We start from the raw sequence: 25,961 nt of genomic DNA, 5'->3' as shown, positions 1-25,961 counted from the left end.
GCACTTGTTTGTCGTAAACTAGCGTAACTGAAGCCTTTATTTTGAAAGTCCTTACCGGATGTGCCTCGCTTGCCAACGGGGCTATTCAGACTGTTCGTTGTTTCCCGTCGACGACTTTCTCTGAGATAGAGCAGCCAGCAGTCACTCAGACCCAGGACGATTTTTGAACTCCGAGTGGAAAGAGTCTCTTCACTGCTCTGGTTTCCACATTTTGACACTAGTCGAGTTTAACTTTTAGTTGAAAGTGCCAGCTGTGTCACATTCGTCGCCATGGACCCCGCCAGTCAAGGTAACGTTAATTGTTAGCTTAGCCTACATAGCTTAGCTTCATGTTCGAAATATGCGATCGAGCTTCGACAAATGAATCCGCCCAAAAATAACAAGCATACATGTCCCTGCCCATGTTTGTGTGCGTGGTGGTTTTATTGTTTCGGGTTAATAATAATAAAGTCACATTGATTGTGCAGCCGTGAGTACAGGACAGGCCCAGCTGGTACATGACAGCAGCAGCAGCAAGTGAAGAGGGAAGACGGGCGTGTTAGTAATGTTACCAACTTTCCAGTACCGTTTACGTCCATGTTATTGACAGTAATCCTGACAAAGAGTGGACACTTGTCTCTCCCTGTTCTCTACATCAACACATAGTCCACCTCGTGGTTTGTAAATAACAAAATCAATACTAAAAGCAGTTTGTTTTGGTTGTTCTCCAACGCAAACATTGATTCTCATGCCTGGATATAGACTCATGTCTGGGATTGGTACGATAAACCATTTATGGCGTATTTCCACCGACTCTATTCGCCTTGTCTCGCACTTCCCGATAAAAAGCTCCCATAATTAGTCGATCGTGTTGAATTTCCATCATTCACCCGAGTGACTAAAAACATGCTGTCTAGCTCACCAACATTCAGTCTTTCCAGGACCTCGTGACTTAAAATGATCTTATTAAAGACTCTTATTTATCACTTTAAAGTGTTTCACTAAAAAGGTTTGTCCTTAATAACACGTTTTTGTAAAATTTCTTTGTAATGCAGGTGATTTTTGTTGTTAGTATAATATATTTTTCAATCACTATTGTGGCTGCAACTGACAAGTGTTTTCATAATCGATTAATCTACTTGTTTGGTCCTTAAAATATCAGAAATAGTTGATAATTGTTTATCAAACATGGAAATGATATTCTCAAATGTCTTCTTTTGTCCACAAACCAAAATTATTCCATTTTAACGATTTCATTGTTATACGGATCAAGAAACCTGAAAATATCCACAGTAAGCGGCTGAAAATCTGAAAACTTGAAATCAATGATTTAGTAATTAATCGTAGGCAAAATCGGTTGATCCGTTTCCTCTTTATTTGTGTTTGACCAAATGAAGGTTGTTTTTTTTACAATTAAGAATCTAAAAAATAACTAGTACACTTTTACAGCTACCATGATGATATCAAGAATCTCTTTTTTTTTTGGTAAGGATAATTATGACGGGCAATAATCTCATCACTTATGGCAATTCAATTTTAATCTCATACTTAATACTGAACTAGGTAAATTGTCTTCTCCTACTTTGCCCCTCTTCATTGAATAATTTTTAAATAAAAGTAATATACACAAAAACAAACAATCAACATAACCTTAACCCTTTTTGTTTGACTGTTGCTGTTTTAGCCAGGTCTAAAAAGAGATTTTTATCTAAAGGGACTTCCTGGTTAAGTAAAGGTAAAATTAAAAAAAGAATATATATATATTTTTTTACCTAACATCAGCCATATTTGCAGACTCAACATTGATGACCGCCATGTTGCTAGAACACTGGCCTGCTGCTTTATCATTGTCTCTACCGACTGTATTGTGGAAGATGGACGTGATCAATAATTGATCACGTCCATCTTCCACCGAACAAAAAGCTCAAACCTGTCTCCTGTGTTATCATCATATCAACCTGTCTGACCTCACTGACTTGTTTCCGAAATTCACTGTCTTTTGTTTTCAAATGCCTTGTCCTAATGATCAAAGTAAATTAATTTTGAATGAACATAATTAATATGTATTGAGGGAGTTTGAAGGGTGGGAATTATGCTTTAAATCTTTTATTACAGCAGTATATTGTATATTTTGTTCTTAAAATACAGTAATGAATATTGTGATGTATATTAATGACATAAAATGACATGTACAATGACCCCAGTTGTTTAACACAGTCAGATATTAGTCCAAATATTGTACATTGTGGTATAATCTCATGTACACTAATAAAAACAAAACCTGGACATATTTTTATTGCCTCATAGTATGCATCAATATATTGTTGTATAAATGAGACCGAATCATGAGCCATGTAGTAACACAGTGGAAAGCTTCCAAAATGAGCATCTGAAATTTGTACTTCTCTAAAACAAATTAATGTAAACCAAAAAGTATAATCTTCATTGTGGCAGGACTATTGTTTGCTCACAGTATTGTTTGCTTGGATGATAGAGCATTTTGCCTGCAAAATCCCTTTGGGAATGTCCTAATGAGTCTTCCAGGGCTGTATAATGTAGTTTGTAATACTGAGTGGCCATTATAGATGTATTGTATCAGCCTTTCTGTGCCTGAGAAGGACTGTGTTTTCGGAAGTGATTAAGGTTGGCTATATTTGTCTGTCTTGAAGAATGACAAACTGGAGTAAACTATGGAATGTCTCTCTCACTAATGATGCTGAAAAACCTGAAAAGAGGATTTTTGGCTGAGCTGAGGACTTTTCATGACAACGTGTTGAGTAAAACTATATCCTGTAGGAATATTATTAACAGGTGTCATCGTGTAGTTAGTAGTTAAACATTGTTTTGTTTTCAAAGGGTAAACATTTGAGTGTAAAAAGAGACCAGAATGCAACTTAATGGCAAGGATGGGATTTTATGTGTAGGTGTGGCTGTTATCACTGAGGTCCCTCTGTGCTTATAGACTGTTAAGAAAGAAATCAGATGTACTAAAATTCAAATAAATAAAATAAAGCAGCCATGCTTGGCTGTCTGAGCAGAAAGGATTTTCAGAACGGATGCTGGGAAGTGTAGGAACTGTTTGAAGAAGTGGCAACACAAATTTTGAAAGTCAAATTATATCCTTCGAGACATTCCCCTAGGAATGTTGAGTGCTTTATTTCATCACACAACCTTCTGGTCTTGTTTCTAAACTCTGTTGTCCCAGTTCAATTTAAGTGCTGTTGTTTTTGTGGGCTGGTCTGACTCATTCTTGACTGAATCAATATACCTTGAGGGTGGAGCCATCTCTTGTCGGTGTGAATACGGATGTTATTGCTGAGACTAATATACCGTCACCAGCGCTGACTTCAGATTATTGATCATTTTGTCTTTTTATCCTACGCTTGACTGTCTTTTGCCATCAGTAGTTATGTTGATTTCACACCTTCTTTCATGTTTAAAATTAAGTAGAATAATTCTGTTCCACATTCCTGTTCAATGACATAGATGTTGATGTTTTTGTAAGCAATGCGAGACACAAGATTGTCTTGCAGCAAGTTTGAAAGCAACACTTTTTCCATCTTTTCTTTTTTGTTGGTCTTCCTGTAACTGCATGGTGTGTAATCCTACCCAGCATTTCAGGCTGTGGCTTCAGTTATCTCTTCTTGTTGTTTCCCGTTTAGCCAGCTCTGGCTGTGCCAAACCCTGTCAAGTGATGCTGGTGTCCTCAGGTGAATGAGGCAAGATGTTACTCATTGTTGTTCAAATTGTGACAGTAGCAAATTTTTGGAATTTTTGTGCGATCAAGTTTATCTATGTATGGATAAATCAAAATACACAGAAATTGATTCACTATGCAATACCTGTTTTCAGAAAGTGAATGTTTTCATTGCTTTCATACAGGAGCAATGTTGTGAATAAAAAATGGTGTAAATGACCCAAACAAGCGTCAGTATTTTGTATTTGTGAGAAATATGGTAAATTCAGGGCCACACGGTGGTGTAGTTGTTAGCACTCTCGCCTTGCAGCGAGAAGACCCGGGTTCGAGCCCCGGTTGGAACAAGGGCCTTTCTGCATGGAGTTTGCATGTTCTCCCCGTGTGTGCGTGGGTTCTCTCCGGGTACTCCGGCTTCCTCCCACAGTCCAAAAACATGCAATGTGGGGAATAGGTAAATTGCACACTCTAAATTGACCGTAGGAGTGAGTGTGAGAGTGAATGGTTGTTTGTCTCTATCTGTGTGTGGCCCTGCGATGGACTGGCGAACTGTCCAGGGTGTACCCCGCCTATCGCCCAATGTAGCTGAGATTGGCACAGCACCCCCCGCGACCCTCTGGTGGAGGATAAAGCGGTTAGATGATGTCTATGCTGTGACATATAGACATACATTTACTGTGTAATGTCATTTACTATGTAAAGGGGTTTGTCGCTTAACATTTATAATACCCTACATCATAATTACATTAGCACCACAAGCCTGCTTAGCATTCTTTTTCATTGTCTTTCCAGATATCAACCTGAACTCTCCTAACAAGGGCCTTGATGTGGATCACTCGGACAACCTTTCCGATGTGCATGTGGAGGGAGCAGTGAGGAACGCAGCCAACCCCCTTCCACCTGGACTGACAGAGGAAGAGGCTCAGGAGCTTCGCACTGAGCTCACCAAGGTAAGGCCCAGGTCTTTCATAATCACCAGGTGCTAACATTATATATGTTATCTGCCTGTCCAGATCTTATTTCTTGAATGGCTCGAGAGAATTCCTTCAAATTTGCTGTCCACTTGTCATTCAGTGTTAGCACTAATTATTTTTCTCTAGAGCCATGAAGAGTGAAAATATCGCTAACGTGACTCATAGAGCAGAAACTATGAGTTTGATTTGATCACGCTGTGTGGATGATAGTGGGACTATTAGGGGAATGCAAATGTTTATTCTCTTGAGTCCTTAAAAGAGAAGAGCTGAAGATGATACTCCAGACTGGATCTTTTGTGTTTTAGGTGGAGGAGGAGATCAACACTCTGCGTCAGGTTTTGTCAGCCAAAGAGAGACATGCCATTGAACTGAAGAGGAAACTTGGTCTCAGCCCACTCAATGAATTAAAGCAGAATCTTACCAAAAGCTGGCAAGATGTGCAGACCTCCAATGCGTATGTATTTTTTAATGTATTATTTAACTACTGTATTGTTTGTTTAGGCACACCAGTGCAACCAATGCAAAATGTTTGTCTGCAGTCTTGTTCAGTTTTTGTTGTACTTTTGAGAAGAAAAAATTCTATACAATCACTTTAAATTGTGGTTTGTAATGCTATAAAAATTATTGAAATGAAATAACTCTAAAAAATTATCAAGACGTTTTTCGTTAGATGCACAACTTTTAAAGACACAGAACACATTTTTAGAACCAAATTTTACTTGAGGCAGCACTACAGAAATAAAGAACTGTAGTGACTCATCCAAGCTCAATCAAACACAGCTGCTGCTCTGTTTGAAATTAAATTAATACTATACCATCGTCAGAATTTGTCAGATAATTTAGTCACTATTATTGTATGTTGTGATGGCACTTGATTAATTAAGAAGCCAAAGTATTACATTTTGCAGAAGGTGTACACACACACACACCCACCCACCCACCCACCAACCACACACCCCCCACACACAAAGCTGTTGTTTGGGGAATCTAGCACATTCTTGGTGGACTGATACTGCTGAGATTCCTTACAGAAAAATATTAAAACTATTTACATAGCAAATAAAAGGCAGACTTTCTGATGCATGAATAGATGAACAAAATTAAAACACACAATTATACTATAGCTCTACTAAAACATGAAGTATAAACACACACAAAAAAACCAGTAGCTATAAGTCTTGATTAGTTAAAGTGCACCATTACTTTGTACGACGTCGGAATCTTAAACAATATTAGAACAGTCACTGACATGTAAAGTTAAATTACTGAAATGTTTATAATCAAAACTGTAACCATACCTGACCGGGTCAAGCAAGAGGACCAAGAGCATATGTATGTAGTCAGCTGCTTGACATTCTGTGCTGTGTATTCTTGAGTTTACTGGAAGCAACTCAGACAAACTTGAATGTCGGCTGAGATTCGGGGTGTGATTACCTCTGAATGAAATACTAAATATCTGATTAGTGATGAACAGAAACTGCTCGATTGCACAACACTGATCGTACCAATATCACAGTGAATAACATGCTCTTCCAACAGGGAACACAGGCTTGCAGCAACCTGTTGTGTGGCTGAATGTGCACATGAATGAGGAATTAAGAGGAAACCATGTTTTCTAGTTATTGACATAAGTATTTACATTGGTCAGACTATAATCAGAATCAGAATCAGAAGAGCTTTATTGCCAAGTACGATTTGCACATACAAGGAATTTGTTCTGGTGTCATTGGCGCATAACAAGCATACAAAATTTTTAAAAGGTTAAGTGAACAGTAAACATATATATACACAGTATATAAATGTTTGTTTGTTTTTTTAAAGATGAAAAAGAGCATTAATTGTAATGTGATTATAGATTTGGTTAGATGGTTAGAGTTACACTTGCAGCTGAGCTCAGCAGCGTTACACCCTCATGTCTCTGTTTCTAGCTATGTGAAAACCACTGAGAAACTGGGCGAATGGAATGAGAGAGTTTCAAGTTCAGATCTGTGAGTCCATGCACTGTTTGTTGCCCGCTCACTGGTGATGTCTGTGCTTTTGCAGTGTTTGCTCTCTCACGCTCTGACTCCTGCTCACTGTCTGTTCTCACCTTCTAACCATATTTGAGAGCACTAAACGTCTCAACAGTCAGTGTTGTGTCTGGTATGAGGACATTTATTGATTGCTCATGTTAAATAAGATGCTGAAAAGGTGGGCATTAATCTGATGATGGATTTTTTTTTTCCAGGTAGGACTTATCAAAAAAAAGCAGACCTAAACCAAAACTAGCTCATTTGAGTAGCAATACTGTAATAAGCACTGCAGTAGATGGGAGTCTGGAGCTTTTTTGGTCCAGTTCCCTGGAATTGAATCTGGACCACAATTCTCGTGTTGCGTATGACTTGTGGCACTAATTAGGGATTTGGTGTGTATGTCTCAGTCCTAATCACTGCTACACTTGCTCAACTGACCCACCGAAATCTGTGTATATCCTACAACTTAGTGTTGAGTGTGTTTAAGATGGCACTGTAAATTGAGGTGATGCAGTATTTTTGAGACAGTTCATGGAAATCGAGGCTGGTAATTCTGTTAATTTTCGCTCTGTTAAATTATTTCTTAATGTTAGTTCCCTCTCCTTCTGCATCCAGTCAGTATCATCTGTCTATTACACACTTCGTCTGCCAGAGGTCAAGTGTCTTTTCTTCCTCCATCCAGAAGTGATAACACTAGAGATGCACAATTTTATCAGCACAATATTGGTATTGGCCAGTATCAATGTATTATTAAAACATAAGCTTTTGTTTCCAGTTTTATTCTCTTGTTTATCCTTACTTAGATGACTTACAATTTGCTGTCTGCATGAAGCCACACTTAAAATATTTGCTTATTAGCTCCATTCAGTCATGAATGCTGCTGAATAACCAATGCAACAAGCAAATGTGCCTTGTCTATCACATGTTCACTTTAGTCGTAGGGCTGCAATGATAAGTCGCTATTTTGGACAAAAATCAATGACAAAATTGGTTGGCAAAAAATAATTGACAGCTACCTGGTTGCGCATGTTATTTTCACACTGCTGAACATTCTGCTGAAGCCTAAGCCAGCTGAGTCTATGGTGTACAACCAGAAATGCTTCCACATGCTGCTTTTTAGAAGCTAAAGTGTCATCGTTGTCTGCCCAGACAGTATTTGTGTCCTCCATTGTCATCGAAAACATGGCATCTCATTTGTCTTTGTTATGATGAGCAAAGAGGGCATGGATGCAGGCCAGGATGTGCTCACAACACCCTCTACAGTGCAACTTGGTAATGTTTCATTATAATAATATTATTGTTGGTATACATTTAATTCATATACCACTTATAACAGATGTTCAAAGACAAAACAACAATATAAAAACAAGCAGAAAGCAATAAAAATACAATGCAAAAAATGTTTGCATAAAAATAAGATGTGTATCATACATTAAAAGCAGTTCTAACTCCAACCCTTTATATCAAGTGCAACAATGCAGATGTACAGGTCACAAATGAAACAAGTTAACTTCATAGCCAAATGTCTGTAACCCTTTAGTTCTCTGTCCATTGTTTTCCCAGGTGTTTGTTGAGGTAGCTGTTTGATTAAGGTTTTTAGTGCAGCTGGAGGAATTCAGAGAAAACTCTTGTTGCCTGTTTCCAACAGACTGCGTTTGTGGCTGTAAAGTTTGAGCTTGATGGAATTTTCCAGTTCATTTCAACTCTGAAATGAACTGGATTGACAAGCTTACTCCGATAGCTATCCTAACCAGACAGGGTAACACTACTGCCATTTTTTATGACTTTTACTTGCTCACACATACACACATTTTCAAACAGTAGCAGGTGCGCTGGTTTGTAGCATTTGTTCTGTTTTTGCAGGTAGAAATATATAATTCACATACATTTAACATTAAAACACACATTTTGCCAGTGGAGGAACCATACTGAGGTCAACCTTGACAACAACACTGACCATCCGATGTTTAAATACAAAACAAAACTTTGACTCAACTAATGTCCTACGAAACGGTGGCAAGCAGGTCCATTTTTTGTTTAGGCCCCCCCACACACACACACACACACACACACACACACACACACACACACACACACACACAGTCAGGCAAACAGACACACTGCCACTTGCAGTGCATGAGGGCGTGTGCTTGTATCTCACCCACACACGTGTGCAGTATCTCATCCACACGTGTGCACCCTGATCGCGCCTGGTGACCAGACAAGAAGCGTAGACTTGCTTCTGCAGGAAGTGGTGGGAGGAGGGGAAAGGAATGTAAAAGCAATATGGAGGGAGAGGGCGAGGTGAACAGGATGGTGTTTTGCTTTGTCATATGCCCTGTGGTCTCCAAAGATGTAAGTGGGTGATTAATTATGAATGCGTTGGAGGCACAAAGATTTTTCAATTAGTTGCCATGGAAGTGTTTTATGTATAGACAATTGTACTGTGACTGAACTGATTTGTGGGCCGTCAGTGTGTTGCATTAGCAACATTGTGCTTTTGTAAGCAGTACTATAGAGAATGGCCTTGTGTGGAGCAGAGTGGTTTAAAATGGGAGCCATCTCTTGTGTCTTTAGCTCAGGGGAATTAAAAAAAAAATCAATGTAATGGTACCAAAGAGGTTGCCCTGCTGCATCTTCTTTATTTAAATATTTCTCCTCTGAAGAGCTATAAATTAATTTGTGTGGTGTTTTTGCTCATCAATGTAAGCATCACTTTTTGCTTGTCTTAATCCTTCCACAAGAAGAATGTAAAGTTAGATCACATACTTGTGTTGGCTGGGGTTAGGCATTGCAGTATTCTACTGTATTACAATGCCAATCAAATGGGTATTGGCCAACCCTGGCTAGGGCTGAACAATTTTGAGTACACATCTAATTGCGATTATTTGGACTGAAATTGTAATATGATTCCTGATACAAGAGTGAATGGTAATTTTTACAAAATGATTCTCATATTCATTTGAAGAAAATTTTAAATAATTACTATGTGATATTTATGCAGATCTGTGAGAAACGAATGTTTTGTGTTTTATTCAGTCAGTAGAATATGATGTTTATAAAATGGTAATTTTAGACATTTTAGCGATAAGAAATATTGGGCCTTTTGCTATTTGAAAATTGCAGTAGGCCACGTTGCGATTTTAATAAAATTTCAATGAATTGTTCAGCCCTAGTGTTGTCAATGTGTTATCTGTGGTGACTGCTCAATATTAATGTGTGATTGTGTTTTTCAAAGTGTGTCGCTAATCTTGAAAAGGTTATGCTGGTGTTAACCTGGTGTTGGAGTGTGTTTCCACTAACAGTGTACTGCCATGTCTCTGTCTGCTCCTATGTTCTTGGAAAGTTGAATACTTTTCTATCTCACTGAGGTGTATTGACACTGTGGGAAACTGAGCAGCTTTGGTGGATGTTTGTGCTCTTGGTTCTTTCTCAAGGTAGTTAGAACAGCACTTTCAGTATTTTACTGTCCTTTTTGCTTTGCTTTATATGAATGGGCTACATTTCCCTAAGTGCATCAAAACCAGACAGGTGTAATGTCCCACCAGTTTAATTGGGAACATTTTTTTACCGGTGAGGTTTGATGCTGGAAACACATTGCATATTTGATCATTTAATTTAGTAGAATCAAAATAATGACTTTGTTCTCGTAAGATAGTCAATATCTTCAAAGACTTTGACTCTGATTTTGATCAGTCAGTCCCTGTCTTTTTGACCTGTTGTGGCCCCTGAAACGATGCCTTGTTGTGACCCACGCCAGGACATTTGTTAGTCACATTTCATCGCGCCTACTAGGATACTGTGTGAAATGGAGTAGTGTTTTCTGCTTTACGATGTTAAGTTCTGTTGTCTCTTCCCTTCCCCAACTGTGTCAGTTTAAATGTAAAAATCTTTTGAAGAATGAGTACATATCCACCACAGTCTGACTCTGCTGAACTCTACTGTACTGTATTGTGAGTGTGTGTTTCCTTCCCTGTGTCATTATCCTGCCGTTGTGTCTTCAGATATCTGTCTGCCTCAGCCACTTTGGATGACATTACCCACTCTGAAGCGTGAGTTGACCTCCTTTATTTTTTGGTTTCTTGTTTTGGTTTTGTTTGGTTTTGTAAGACAAGACTTTATGTTGAGTTTTAATTCTGGGCAGCTGTTCTCTTGTTGTTTTTATTTCATCGTTCATGCATTTTTCATCTGTTCTTCTTTTGCTTCTGTAAATTGAGCATCTTGTTTTCATTTCTGTTTGTGGCAGAGTTTAGGAAAGGCTTTCAACTAGCTAGCAAAACATGCCTCATTTAAGGCAAAACATGCCTTAAATGACAAGTTGACTAAATTTCATAAAAAAGCTTTTTCACATCTCTCAGGATGGGTGTTAATTCTAGGTCTGAAAACAGTGAGCGTTGTTCATTGTTGCTAATTGATGACATTTTGAATGGGCACTTATAAATGCATAAGATGTGTCAACTTCAGCAAGTGACACTATTGTAGAAGGCCAACCATGTTGATGGATACATTTGTGTGCATTGTTAGCACACCAGCCTATCTATATAAACATATGTATTCAGCCTATGTGCAAACATTTGCTGCTGAGAATCATCATTTTTTGAGTCTTCTAGCTGATCATGATGTTGGCTTTTACAGTGTGTGTGTCTGTGTGCGCATATTTGCGTGTTATTTTTTTGCTTGTAGATTGCACCCACGTGTCCTAGAAAATCCATATTGACATGCCGACATTACACTCATCCACTGTCTTTCAGAGTATGAGCAACTCTGTTGTCTGTAGGGATTGGTACCACTCACTGGTGCCAAACTGTACCTTGTTTTGGGACTTATTATCTCTGGGTGTGAGTCTTTTTTTTTTCTTTTCTTTTTTTTAAATAAAAATCTTCCCAAGGGAAGCACTGCAAAATGTTTGGGAATTGCTGTGCTAGAGGATGCCTTCTACCCTGACTGGTTTGATGTGCAATTATTGTTGATGCCATGAATGCTGAGAAAAGTGTGAAAGATTTAGTTGAAGGGAGGTTTCATTGAAAGAGTGCCATGTTTTAATTGAAACTTCCTTTGTTAAACATTGTGATAATTGCATTTTTGTAATGAAGTTTTTATTGTGACACTGAATATGTCAGCTTTTTCACTCCCTCCCATCTCACCGAAACACAAATGAAACATTAACCAACTGAATTATTTGGCTGAAATGGGACTTGCTGAATCAGAAACACCTGCCTTTTAAACACAATTGAAAAGGCAGGTGTTTTTACTCTGCTTCTGTAAAATTTTGAAATGATCTAACTGTTCTTGGATAGAGTAGATCATTATCAAAATGACTGATTATTTATCTGTTTTGTTTTTGTATATATAAATAAATTAAGTTCTTTAAATTTGGAGATGCCATCAGTCAGTTGATGTATGTAAATACATATCTGTAATATCTGTTTCGGTTTGAATACTAACCTTTGGGTTGGTGAATACTGTGTGATAGAGCACTAACTTAAACCAATGTTAGTGTTTTATTCATTGTTTGCTGTGGGTGTATGGTTTGGTCTAATGTACTACTGTCTTTTCTCTTCTACCCCTCCCCTACTCATCATCCTCTTTGTTTTTTTCCCTTCTTTCACTCCATCCATTTTGTTTCCCTCTGTCTCTTTTAATTCCATCATTCCCCCTCCCTTTCTCTCCTTGCCCACCACTGTCCTTTTTCTCTCTTTTGCCCACTATGCCACATCTTTGTTTTGTTCCACCCCATCCATCTGTCCTCCTCTTCTATCCTCCATTGTTCTCTCTCCATCACCTCCTCCCTACCCTTCTTTCCTTCCCCTCTCTACAGATACAAGAAGACTCAGGAGACTCTTTCCCAGGCAGGACAGAAAACCAGTGCAGCTCTCACCACAGTGGGCTCAGCCATCAGCAAGAAGCTGGGTGACATGAGGTACAGTGAGGCAGAGCCAAAATGGCTGACATGCTGGCTCAGCTACAAGATAAAATCAGCAGTGGACAGTGTCAAAAGCCAGCTTTTCTCAGATGGGATAATTTATATGGATTCAAATTTATTCTCCAGCAGTCACATTTGATACACTAAATGGTTGGAAGTTATGTCTCGGTTATCCTAAAAGTCTTTGGAGGTTCCCATGTTCATGGCAAACATACTTGCTTGAACTGGGGATGTCTTCAGTTTTTCTTTACATACATCAGAATAATTAGTTACTCCAACACTGTCCATTGCTCTTTTTTTCTTTAGCTGTTTTTTTACACAAGTACTGATGTAGAGAAACTGAAGAATAGGCACTACCAAACCCATGTTAAAATAATTTTATTTATTTAACACATTTGTCATTATAAGGGGTCAATGTCCTAAACTTGAAGAGTGTTTTAACTTGATTTGACTCGCATCTTGATGCATATTTCTTGTGTCTACGGTGCCAGTAAATGTAAGATGAAGGTGGTGAAGGAAGTATAGGAACTTAGTTTTTAAATTTTGTCCAAATTAAATCTCCACTGTCATTTACATGAGGTTTTCATAATGTTGGGCTTGATGCCAAACACATCCACAGAAATCAGACACATTCATGGAAATCAAAAGACCCAGTCTGATAATTCTCAATGCAATCAAGACTGAACAGAATTGAGACTTGGTTCAACTACGATACTTGGAACTGTTTGGACCTGTGAAGAAACACCTCACAGACAATTTCTTAACCTAAATTCACAGTTAATTAATTTATTGGGTTAACTGTAGAACATGATGTATTCAGTGAAGATGCCTGAACTACTAATTCCCTCACATCTAACCTCTCATCTCTGATGGCACCATGTTGACTTGCACAACTCTCTTTAATTATCTTAGTGTTCCTATTCAGACACCCATACTCATTTGCTCTTTAGGTGTGTGTGTGTGTGTGTGTGTGTGTGTGTGTGTGTGTGTGTGTGTGTGTGTGTGTGTGTGTGTGTGTGTGTGTGTGTGTGTGTGTGTGTGTGTGTGTGTGTGTGTGTGTGTGTGTGTGTGTGTGTGTGTGTGTGTGTGTGTGTGTGTGTGTGTGTGTGTGTGTGTGTGTGTGTGTGTGTGTGTGTGTGTGTGTAAAAGATAGCTGTAGCTGTTGTTCATGGCCTTCTCACGTATTCTGCTATTATACTGTGTGTCAGCAGGATAGGCCTGTTTTCTTCTTAATGTTCCCTGCATCTGCATGTTGCATGATTTGTTGTGTTCATCCAAAGTATAGTTGTGGTGTTAAAGTCTGTGTAACATACCGCATCCTTAGTACACTTTGTACATAATAGTAGTACATACTTTGTGAGTCATTTCACATATCACTCTGTTTTGAGGCAATGTTAAGATCATGAGTAGTGGAGGCCAATATTTGGTTCTGCCGTTTTCTTATTTCCCTCCAACTGATAAAATATAACAATCTAGTAACAAATTGTACACAATCATGTGATTTAAAGAAAAATCTATTTAATATTTTGGTCTGTCTCTCCAAACTCTGTTTTTGTGTGTGCATTGTAGTGCACTTATTAAATACATGATCAAATTTCTGAAAACAAAAATGTGTGCATTTACACATACAGTAAGTAATAATTATCTTATTCATTAAAACTTTTGTAGATGTTGCTTTGCTGTTGAGATCAAATATCAAACCATTTCCTAACATTGCCTACTGCCGATGACACTGCTTTCTCACCTGCGATGTTCCTTTCATGTTTTTTTCTGTTTCTAATACTGCTGATTTTTGCTCATACTCTCCCTCTCCTCTTTGTTTTTACTTGCTGCCTTGGTTTTTCCCTGCAGAGCTCTACCTTTCTCTAATTCCTTTAGGTAAGATTAACATGTTCTTGCACATGGAACAAGTGTTTGATCACAAGGTCATTTTATCACATGACCTGGAATTAAGTAATACAGGAAGAAAAACATCTGTGACCCATAGAAGTTGAGCTCTGCTATTGTTGCTTTTGATTCCCCCACATACTGTGTATTGTTAGTGTTTGGGACAGAAAACTGCATTCTTTGTTTTATTACCTTTTCCTTCCCTTAAAGTAGTTCTCCCAGCACACAAAGCATGTCATTATTTTCCTAAACCCTCAAAAAAACGAGTACAGTGTTGATGTAATGCACAAACGTGTTAAACAAGCCATTTAATAACTTAAATGAGAGTGATTATCATAAAATGTGTTGGAATCAGAAGCTCTTGTTTTCCAAGACAGTATGAATGGTGCCTTAATGACAGCCAGGTCCAATTTACTCTATGTTAAAACTGTGGTATGGGAGCAGAAGTTTGCTGACTCACTGAGGGAATATTCTCTGTTACTGTGTGCAGTGTGTAGGGTTGTTATTATTACTAGGCTTTTAGAGAAGAAACAGTGCCTCGCAGTGTTATAATGAAGAAGTCGCTGAGCTGCAACTGTGGTTAAAGGTGGATTTGTATATACACTGTGATTATTGATTAAATAAAATGTTTTCCTTAGTTTTAAGAACCAAAATAAGGAGAATGTGAGAATTAAGATTATAGCATTTGTGACCGTTTTTTAAGTTCGGTTTATAGCCAGTTATCAATATCAACAGTTCTCGCCGTTTAATTATGACCAAGTAGTCATGAAGAATTTTAGTTGTGGAAGCTGCATGAGCTAACTTGACTTGCAGCTGCGTGTGTGTCTGTGTGTGAGTGTGTGTTTGCTTGCTTGCTTGATAACACTGCACTTCTCTGTCTCCCTTTTAATGCTTACAAAGTAGCAACTATTCCATTCGCCACTCGATAAGTATGCCCGCCATGAGGTAAAGTAACACACTGATCTGCTCACTACACTCTTTCACTACTTCTTCACTTAAAAAACAAAGACATACTGTGCCTTTACTCTGAAGTTATGTATTGCTGCTTTTTGTTGGTTGTTAGACTTAAATTTTTAGGTCTTATTGACATGTATGTTGTTGTTTTTTTGTTTAATCTTTTTTTAACTGAGCGTCTGTTCCACAGGAACTCTGCAACCTTCAAATCATTTGAAGATAAGATGGGGAACCTGAAGGTGAGCACACCCGCACAGGTGTGTTTTACAGACGGTTTGTAAGGTATATTTATCTAATAGGAGCACGCTTCTAACTCCTAATGAATACAGATATGTTAAAAAGAAAATGCAAAAAGTAAGAAAAAGCAGGAATTTCGTTTTTAACTTTTCAAAGTAATGTTACTGTAAACTGTAGTCTTTTGTTGGTTGGGATATACATTTTCTTTCCATCTCCATTAGTTTGTCAGTGATATTAAGGTGTTCAGATTAGGGCTGCAGCTAAGATAATGTTGTTTACTTGAGTTGTTGATTAATTAAATAACCTGTTGAGGGTGACAAGGATGTAAACTGTTGTTGAAGTGTTTTATTCTGATCTACAGGAAACAGGAACTGTAATGTAGTGCAGTAACCCTGTGGTCCTATCCCTGTCCTCTCTGCAGTATAAGGTTGTCGGCCCCAGGGGGAACGAGGATTCTGTCGGCTCTCCCACTGACACCACCCCCACTCAGGAGAACCCGCCTTTCTGAGCACACCCTGCCTCTTCCTCTTCCTCGCTGCGACCTTCCTACGTGACCTGAGACTATACTGTTATCACCTCACATCGCAGAATCAGCCTTGACCTTTGACCCTCTACCTTACTGGCTCACCTCACTCACTTACTCACTCATTTACATTCCCCAAGTCCTGCAGACGAAATGAGGGACTTGTGGGTTTTTGAGACAGGACCATCTTTTTCTGCCAGTCCCACCGTTGCTGGTCCTGTGGCCTCCATTCCTCTGCCTCGCTGTTCAGGAAAACAGTTTGTTGATGCATAAACCTGAATAATTTACAGACTTCACCACTTCCTCTTTCATTAGATCCTCAACCCCCTACAAAGATCACTTAAACTGTCATTTAAACATGTCACTATTTCAGCAAGTCACCTGGCTAAAGAACAGGCACGAAAGACACTAAGAAGGTACCAAACTATTATTTTAGGCTTGAGGTGTTTTAAAAATAAGTTTGTCATGATAGTTACGGCATAATTTTAGAGCTTGACCTTTCACCTCAAAGTGCCTAAAAGCACAGAGTTAACTTTGGTTCGGGATAATTTGACCATGAGCAAAATTTCTAATTAATTGATTGCACAGCACATTTCAGTTTAATCTGGCCATTACACCGGTCATTCTGCATTTGTTTATTTTGTTTATGAACCAGGAAAAGTGCAGACTGAGGGTGGAGGATAATTTTATGGGCATAAGCAACGTTATTTTCAACTTAAACCTACAATCTCTGCTTTGTTTTTGACTACTATCCTCTACGTAATCATGCATTCACACTGTGAACACCTGCTGGTGTTACCACAGTGTCCCCACCTTTCACCCAACTTCCACCCAGTTTGCTTCACAGCTCTGCAGCTGCCAGCGCTGTGAACACAGGCTATACTCCCAGGTTACAGGGTAGTGGTATGGCTGGGGGTGGGGGTGGGGGGCTACAACCCAGCAATCCTCTTAAACCTACTACTGCTACGTGCATGTGCGTATCTCATCTCAGTTGTACCATAACAACCATGTGACAAGAGGTCGCGTGTAACATCCCTATAAGCAACCCCAGATGTAAAAACAGAAAAAAAAAAGTTAAACCATTTTGTATTATAAACTATTTTACACTGCTTTGCATAATGTTTTTACATAACTTTTATCAATATGTACAAATATATATATATAAATCTATTGTCACCAACGCTGCCGGATGATAGTGTTCCGGTTGGGAGGTTTGGAAGAGGCAAAGGGAGGTGAAACCCAAAAACAAAAAAATCTGTTTCACACACATGACTTATTGTCTGTCTGGAGTTCTAAAATTAAGAAGGTTCCGTGTTTGTGAGACTGACCAGGCTGCAGTCGTTTTAGATCCATCTGGGCACAGGACTGATCTGACTAAGACGAGAAGGAATGTTGCGTAACAAACTGGCAGTGTGTTTTGATCTCAGGCGTAATACGTAAACATCAATCTAAAACTGACCTGAAGCATTGGAGATGTTTCAAAACCACGTCGACTGTTTTTCTTTTCACCCTGGTCTGGCTGCTGTCCCCTTTTTTGTGTTGACACAGAACTTGGATGTGAGGCGATGATTTGCTGTGTACACTACCTGGTGAATGTTGATGCTTTTCTATTGGCCTTACTCACTTTAAAAGGTTCACCTCATAGTATGATTTAGCTTGTTGAGTCAAACTTTTCCATATGTTCCGTTTTGTTTGTTTTCTAGTTGTACAGGCTGGTTTGATTGAAGGAAGTTGGCATAAGATATTTAGAGCCTATGGGGCCACAAATGTGTCATAAAAAAATCTTGCTGCCATAACAAGCTTTGCCAGCAACCCCTGATCACACAATTGCACTCCTGATAACACACTCAGTGTACACACAGTTCAGGAGGCCAAAAAGAACACACTGTTGCACTTATTGTTGTACACCTGTACATTTTCTACACTCACGCCAACCCCTAGCTATGGTAGATGTCAAGGCTTCAGAGACGGTGACGGTAAACCTGAGAGCACAGAGTTGTGTAGCATTGTCACTTTTCTCTTGAATGTGGAAGAAAGTTGTGTTGTCGTTTTTGTTTGCTGCTCTTTTGCTCAAAGGTCCCTGATACAAGGGCAACTTTGCCCCCTACTGGTAAAATGTGCCAGACTTGGTGGAACTACAAAATGTTCACCTGTGCCATCCTGACTGTAGGGATTGATTTAAGTCTCAAAATGTTTTCAGTTGCTCTTTAGTTGAAGTGTACTCACTGATACGCAAATATCCCAATGTTGCCTTTTGTGTTTAGTACAGCCATATGCCATAGGTGGGCGGATGCTTTATTGAAGTTCACAATGATGAATTCCAATTGGAGCAAGTATTTTAGCCAAAGCTGGATAGCACTTATTGTTAGAGCTGCAGATTATAATCGTTTGTGTCAAACAAAACTGACACACACTTAAGGCAACTAAAGTAATGTGAAGTGAAGTGAAATGTGCATTTGATAAACGAGCCCAAGATGTTTAATGAAGGACCTGTACTGCAATCCATTATCAACAACAACAAAAGGTGAACCTTGAGTTGCTTTGGTTGATGATGATGGATTGTTTTTGAGACTAAAAAATGACCTCAAACATCCAGTGTTGCTCTTGTATCCTGGATCAATTTAATCAAAAAAAGATGCTAGAATTTGAGAGAAATGTACAATTTAAAATACTGCTGCGTTTTGGATCACTATATTATTCAAACCAAAACTTACCAAGAAGGTTAAAATACGTTTGTAAACCAGTGTATGATGTGACACCTGAGAAACAAAGAACAAAAATGAATTAAAAATTATAACTTAAAAGAAAAACTCCCAGTCAAACTGCTTTAACAAAGTTGCCAGTGTATCATAATTGTATTGTCTTGTTTTTGTATGTGTTTATGTTGATCATTTTGGTAGTTATTATATTCTTGTTGAGGGGTGGTTACATTTTCTTTTGGCTTTCTTTTCATTGTTGGAGGTGGATTTAAGAGAATTTATTATTTGTGCAATTGCTTTACCGTCTTTGAAAAAACTAGCGGCCAATGTTTGAAACTGTTACAGAATCCCTGTCTCTGCCTCTAAATATCATGTATCTGACTAACTGCTTTGCTAAGATGAGAACACAGACATGCGTTTCAAGATGTCTTAGTCCTCAAGTCATTTTGTAACATCTGTAGCTGAGATTGGCACAGCACCCCCCGCGACCCTCTGGTGGAGGATAAAGCGGTTAGATGATGACTGACTGTTCCTAAAATCACATAGTTCTGTGTGAAAAATCAGAAGTGCAAGGACCGTTTTGCTGGGGGAAATATTTCTCTGTTGTAAAATTGTTTTCAAGCCGAAAAGCTAAATGAAATGACTTGGGGGTTATGATTTTTGAAGTGTAGATGTCACTTGGGACATAGAAAGAAGAGGAAAAATTTAGGTTTTTCTTTGTTTTGGGTGCCAATGGGGAGTGCAGCACATGCTGGGGCTGCTCAGAGCCAGCTGCTGCAGAGGCTGGTGCACAGAAAATTATACTCATAGCTTTATTTAAGTCCACGGCCTAGCTGATGTAGATTATTAAAAGGGATCTGATTTGAAAGATTATGGTGAATGAATTAAAAACAGCTTTTGGTTTTGTTCTTTGTGTTAGGATATCAATAAAGCATTCCTTTGAATGACAATTTGGTCTGTGGTTTGTGTTTACCCTCATTACTTGGAATATGATTTAGAAATGTGTTTTAAAAAAAAAGTTAATTAGGCACATAAGTGTGGACCCAATTACTTCTTCTTTTTGTAATTCTCCTTTTGCTTTCCTCATCTTTTTCCCTGTCCTAACTGGAATTCATATATTTTACCACAGGATGGCGCTACAGTGCTTGTGGGCAGTTGGTGTACACACAAGGGTTGAAAAGGGTTTTCCCTTTTGTTCATCACTGTATCAAAAACTGTCTGGTGATTTGTTTTTTTTACGGTTTGTCTTTTGATCAATTTCATAGAGTTTTCGATTTAGTTCTACAATCATGAAATGCTTTATAAAGAAAATGGCAATCACTTCATGCCAAAGGATCTCTTGACTTTATTCCATTCAATCAACAGCTGTTCTCTCTCACCAACCTACACCTCTGTTTTAGTGGCTCTGTGTGTCTGTCAGTTTGTGTTTCCGCACTTGCCAATATGACCAACAGAGGCCAACGGAGGCTTGTTGCGTGAAGTCTGACATCTCTGATTGCCTTGTTGCTCATGTACTATGTATGTGTGTGTGTATGTATGTATGTATATATATATATATGTATGTATATGTGTGTATATGTATGTATGTATATACTGTATGTACATCTATATGTATATATGTGTATATGTATGTATGTATATACTGTATGTACATATATATGTATATATATGTATATGTATGTAGACTATGCAGCGCATAGTAGCAGGGTGTAAGATGCTAGCCGAGTCAGGGTACATGGAGAGACACAACCAAGTGACTGGAATAGTACAGGAACATCTGTACCCAGTATGGAATAGAAGTACCCAAATCCCAATGGGCCGCACCACAGAAGGTGGCTGAGAACAACAGGGCCAAGGTGCTGTGGGACTTCAGCTTCCAGACTGACAAACAGGCCCTGGCTAACCAACCAATCAAACCAGTCAAAGTTACACAAACAAACAAACTTATTATTGTAGTCTGTAGATGAAAGCATTGTGTTGGTTTCACCTGTGCTATGAGTTTTATTTTGTAAAGAGCCCCACAAGTTTACACCGCCCGTGGCCGGTGTTGCAGTACCGCCAACGCCCACTAGTGAGCATCTGAGTAAACACGTCCCCTCGGCGACTTTGATTGGCTACTTCTCAGTGCTGGGTGACTTTACGTCACCGCTCCTCGCTATAAAGCCGAGACGCCGACGCTTTCACAGCTAAAGAAGTATCGAAATCCTTACGGACGTTGGAGGGTTATATTTACCCAAAACTTAATTTCAAATGGGCCCCGTCGCCTAGCGTTTACTCCCCCAGCCTCGCCGACTGAGTTGAATTGGGTGCTTCTGAACATCAAGCACGTCCGAAAGGTGAGTGTGCCTTTGTATTGAACTGTTATAAAATGGTGGTGACACTGAGGGGCATTTTAATCGTAATGGAGGTGGGTTTTACTGCCGGGGGAGAGCTAACCAGCTAGCCTTCAGTGATAGCGTGTTTGCTCTTTGGTCATAAAAAACAAAGTAAACTGCCTGTATTCAGTCTGTTCTGATTGTATCACACTTTTGATCCACAGATTAACGAACAATGATATCGACAGATTCACGACTATCTGTTATCAGTGTAAAAACACACTGTGTTTGATTGTCTTTGTTAAAGAGAGAGAACATGTCCCCTTTGAGGAAAAAGAGGCAAAGACATATACTTTTTTCTTATAGATTTTAAACTCTGTTTAGCCACTCTGTTCATTCATTCCCGTCACTGTGTTTAAATTGTGTTTTTCATGAAAACGTCAAAATGTCGGTTTGGTGCAGTGGCCGTCAAAAAAAAATGTAAACAGGTTTCAGAGATGACGTCACGTGCTTTGCCACAACAGTCTTGCAATCGAAAATGTGAAAAGTGAAGTGTAACCCCACTGGAGTTAGTGAAAAAAATGTATTTTCATTGTGAGACAACGTTTAGATTGTGTACAATTACGTCGAGTTACATCTATTGTGTACACACTATCTTTGGAAGCCCTGAGGTTGTTTTCGTCTTTGTTGCTTCACAACAATGGTGTTTCCTCCACACACTCTGTGGTATGCCTTGTTCTGACAGCAATGGTCTGTTTATTAATCAGTCAATGATCATCATCAACACTTTAAAAAGTCATTAAGACTTCTTGTAACTAGGAAAATTATAATAAAACAAAAAAACAGGCATACACCTGTAATACTCAGAATTGGAGTCATAAACAATCAGTCATGAGAATGGCCAGCGTTATCTTCTGTAATGACATTATATTATCCAACTTGACCTCATGAGTGGGTGTTTGATTGTAAAGGAACATAATAAAATGTTTCCAGTGTTTTGGTGAGTAGTGTTGCCCTGTCTAGTTTTATTGCTCATACAGTTTTTTTTCCTATCCAGGTTTCCATCAAGCACAGTGAACAGCGACCAAAGACCTAAGAATGGCAGCTATTCCAGCAGGCGGTTCTCTTGTGGCAACCACTGACTACTACCGAAGTGAGTCTCTCCACATTTGTAGTTTCTTATCACACCAGTGCATGGGACCAAACTCCTCCTGTCTGGATGACACACTCTCACTCTTGCCAACTAGATTAAGCCTCTTCACAGTGGATACATTTCACATGAGTTATCTCATTGCTGTGTGATGACCGGTTTGTGTGGGCTGATAGTCAAGATGATGAAACAATGAGGACCTCACAGTCACATTTAGATAATTGTTTTGTTGCTGTTAACTAATTAATTGCATGGATATGTAAGTGGTTTTAAAAATGACTCCTGGTAAGGTTAATACACAGTGCTACCAAATTTCAAAAGTGACCGGTCATTTCCTGTGTATCTACATCTGTGTTTTATTTATTATTTATGTAATGTCTGTCAAGCCAGTATTTTTTTATAGTAGTGTTATAGGGAAGGAAACTGCAGTCCATTTTGTCAGAACAACACCCTTCCTGTTGTATGTTCTTGTACCTAAGATGACTTCATATTAGAAAAACGCAAAATTGTATTGGTCAAAGGAAGACATTTGATCCTGTTGAGCAAGTCACATGTTCAGTTACATTCTCATTTAGCCATGTGTCTCAAAAGCAATCAGACAGCACAACACAACAGCATTTTTATCTTTGAGTATTTTGGATTCCGTTTTCTATTGTACTTGCTCCATTTCCACCTGTACTGCTAGTCTTTTTGCTACTGTTTGCATTAACTTTACCCTTTGGAGGATCATCTTTTGATTATCTTTTTATCAGATAGTTGTACAGTATGCCTTTTATTCAAACTCACAATGACTTAAGTCACACAAGGTTATTCACTATTTGTATTGCCCAACCATGATGCCTCTTGGTCTGATTCACCTGGGTGGAGCTAACAGATGAGTCTACTGATTTTAGTTGCCATTTACACAGCAAAGCCTGGGTTTAAAAAGTTAACCTTGGTTCTGTGAACAACATAACATTATTTTACTCATGGATTAAAAGTGTTGTGATGGGCTTCTAGGCTATTTATTTTAAACTCAAATGGGTTTGAATTTCACTGTTTGAACAGATATCTGAATTTCAAATCAAAAGTGACAGCCCCAGCTTCAGAGTTTTCTGTCAGGCGGTGACTATATAACCAGAGCAAAATAGATTTTTCATGTGTGTTCCATGTAGAAAGAAACGGAGGCTTCTCCACCTTCTACATCTCACTTTTCTATGCTGATGCCTGTGACTAAACAACTGCTTTGTCTTCTCATCCCCTCACCCCCCAATCCTCTCCTACTTCAGGGCGCATCGGCTCTACATCCAGCAGCAGCTCTTGTGGCAGTTCGGAGTACAGTGGAGAGGTCATTCCTCACCACCCAGGTATGCAAGTGTTTGTCTTTGGCAAAGAAAAAAGGCTTTTGTTTTGAATATTCCAAATCCATTGCTTCATCACTGTACTCGGTCCATATGTTTGTCAGAACACATCTTCTAATGTCTCAGTGTTAGACTTTTGACTCGGCCCCCCTCCTCCTTCCTGTTAGGACAACCATTTCATAAGTCTGTAACTGCTTCATCCACGTCATACTGCTGCTCAGTAATATTACATGCAGAGTGTTAGTTTCCGCAGCATGAGGGTTACTGTGGTTGGGTCAGTTATTGCCTCAGAGCCCACAGAGTCACCATGATTGAGTCACCTGAGATTATCTGCGTGTGTTTTCACTTTTTTCACGATTTGGAGAATTGTTATAACTAAACTCCCTTTCAGTTCTCTGGTTAGGATGCAGATGTACTGTACATGGTGTTGATATAACAAGCACACATACATATAAAAGAGCTCCAGCTGTACCAGCGTGATCCTTGTTGAATATCTACTCTGTCGACTGTCCTCAGTTATCCCGAAACTCACTCCTGACCCACGTGAAAAACATTTGGGTCGACAGATTTGTGGTTGCAATGTTTCGTTATATACACTAGGGTCTGTTTTTGACACACATTAAAGTAGGTGAAATGGGAAATGGTGTGGATCCAGTGCACCAGCAACACTGTTTATTCTTTTTGTGCTGTGGAATTTAGTTATGCAAAAAATTTCTATAGTCTCTAACAACAAAGGAGACTCACCTTTTGTTGATTTAGTAACATACTCCTTGCATACTGTATATGTCTAACTCTGGACAGGCACCATTCTGAGAATCGGCTTAAACTAGAAGTCGCCCCCACAGCAGTTGCACTGTATTTTTAATGACCAACATGTAAATGCAGCTGTTCAAAGTAATTGAGGTGTCTGGCAGTTGGACACACAGCTAATGGGGGAAACCTGGCTCATTTTTGTCTCAGCTCATAATGAAATGGAGTGTGGAAAAACATGTATTCACGCCGCACTTGAATGTTAAATTGTCAAATTATTAAAGTTAATGGGTGCTCACAGACAAAACACAATACTTGGTACTGAAAATTAAACATTTATTATGTTTAATCTTTGAAAAAAACAGAATTATTGTGTTGTGTAAAGTAGTACTAAAATGCATGTAAACAAATTACAATCCAGTCAGATACAGTTTTTGGACTGATGAGGAGACTGAGTTAATGCTCTGTCAGCTCAAATAATTTAATATTAAGTTCATGGACGGTAGGAAGACTCATCATGTTAACATCTAGCTGCCAGCTAAACCAGAAACCACCCAACACTAACCAACTGAAAGCAGGCATATCAACACCTAGCATAGCGTAGGCTGTCACACATTTAATAAATCCATTCCCCTCGAGTGTTTGTATACTGGGACAAGGACAGTAGTCTACCTCTACTACCTGTAAACATACTGACTGGTAGCAGAGTTTCTGTAGAAAACTGAACATTTGATGTCATCGTCATCTCTCCACAGGTCTCCCCAAGCAGGATTCTGGCCATTGGTGGTCCAGTTTCTTCTTTGGGAAGCAGCCAGGGATGACCCCAGTGACTGAGGAGGCACAGCTGAAGTATGAAAAAACACTCTCCCACTACTGACACTGTTACCGTGTCTTAATTTCTTTAAGGTTGATGTTATAATCTCAATCTCAAGACTGTCTCATTTTCCCTCTTTTTTTTTTTTCAATCAGGGCAGGGGCTTCAGGTGTTGTGACCAATGGTCAGATCACCTGCGTTGCCAGGGAGATGGTGGTGCAACGCCAGGTGAGTGAGACCAGTGATGCAGGAAGCCCCACCTCTTCCTGATCCTGCAGTCTCACCTCTGATCTACACCACACCTCGGGGACGGCGGCCCGGGGCATTAAAGCCAATGACCAAGCGGCGTAGGTAGCGGGATGGCGTCCGTTTACAGGCCGCACCTAAATTTCCTTTTTAATTATTATAATTATTCACTGTGGTATAGGCTTTACCTTTTATTTATTGTTTTCAGTAACCTTGTGTTTTTTATTGACAACTTAAAAAAAAAAGTAACATGACTGATAAGTGCTCTATCTCTTTTTTTTTTAAATTAACATTTGTACTGTTCTTGTTCTGTTTGTAATACTTTGGTGCATAGAAACACTGTGGTGAAAACTTCCACATCTGTTTGTTCAACATTTTCCACTTTGTCACCCTGATTGCAAATGCAATAAAGTAGACTCTTGCAGCCTAATATTCTGTGTGGTGTTCTGGGTTTTTGTTCTTCT

At 39.0% G+C, this 25,961-nt stretch overlaps 2 protein-coding genes across 16 annotated transcripts; both read left to right on the top strand.

Moving 5' to 3' along the window:
- The first annotated feature begins 69 nt into the window (after positions 1–69).
- On the top strand, positions 70–19,832 carry tpd52l2b (tpd52 like 2b). 15 transcript variants are annotated; one of them, XM_044037926.1, is made up of 9 exons: positions 70–289; positions 4,466–4,623; positions 4,953–5,101; positions 10,664–10,711; positions 12,478–12,579; positions 14,434–14,460; positions 15,373–15,414; positions 15,614–15,662; positions 16,082–19,832. In XM_044037926.1, the coding sequence occupies exons 1-9, from the start codon at positions 271–273 to the stop codon at positions 16,166–16,168; spliced, it is 681 nt and encodes a 226-aa protein (XP_043893861.1). In that variant the 5' UTR covers positions 70–270; the 3' UTR covers positions 16,169–19,832. The 15 variants fall into 15 exon arrangements, with proteins under 15 accessions (XP_043893861.1, XP_043893859.1, XP_043893860.1 ...); XM_044037924.1 differs by having other exon boundaries at positions 15,614–15,680; XM_044037925.1 differs by having other exon boundaries at positions 15,370–15,414.
- A 1,220-nt stretch (positions 19,833–21,052) lies between these two features.
- ppdpfb (pancreatic progenitor cell differentiation and proliferation factor b) lies at positions 21,053–25,586 on the top strand. The gene is made up of 5 exons (XM_044039428.1): positions 21,053–21,218; positions 22,255–22,350; positions 23,616–23,693; positions 25,193–25,286; positions 25,407–25,586. The coding sequence occupies exons 2-5, from the start codon at positions 22,296–22,298 to the stop codon at positions 25,519–25,521; spliced, it is 342 nt and encodes a 113-aa protein (XP_043895363.1). The 5' UTR covers positions 21,053–21,218; positions 22,255–22,295; the 3' UTR covers positions 25,522–25,586.
- Positions 25,587–25,961: the final 375 nt, after the last annotated feature.

Source organism: Solea senegalensis, linkage group LG11 (assembly GCF_019176455.1).
Source record: "Solea senegalensis isolate Sse05_10M linkage group LG11, IFAPA_SoseM_1, whole genome shotgun sequence".
In the NCBI taxonomy this organism is placed as follows: Eukaryota; Metazoa; Chordata; class Actinopteri; order Pleuronectiformes; family Soleidae; genus Solea; species Solea senegalensis.
This window is presented reverse-complemented; position numbering and strand designations above follow the sequence as displayed.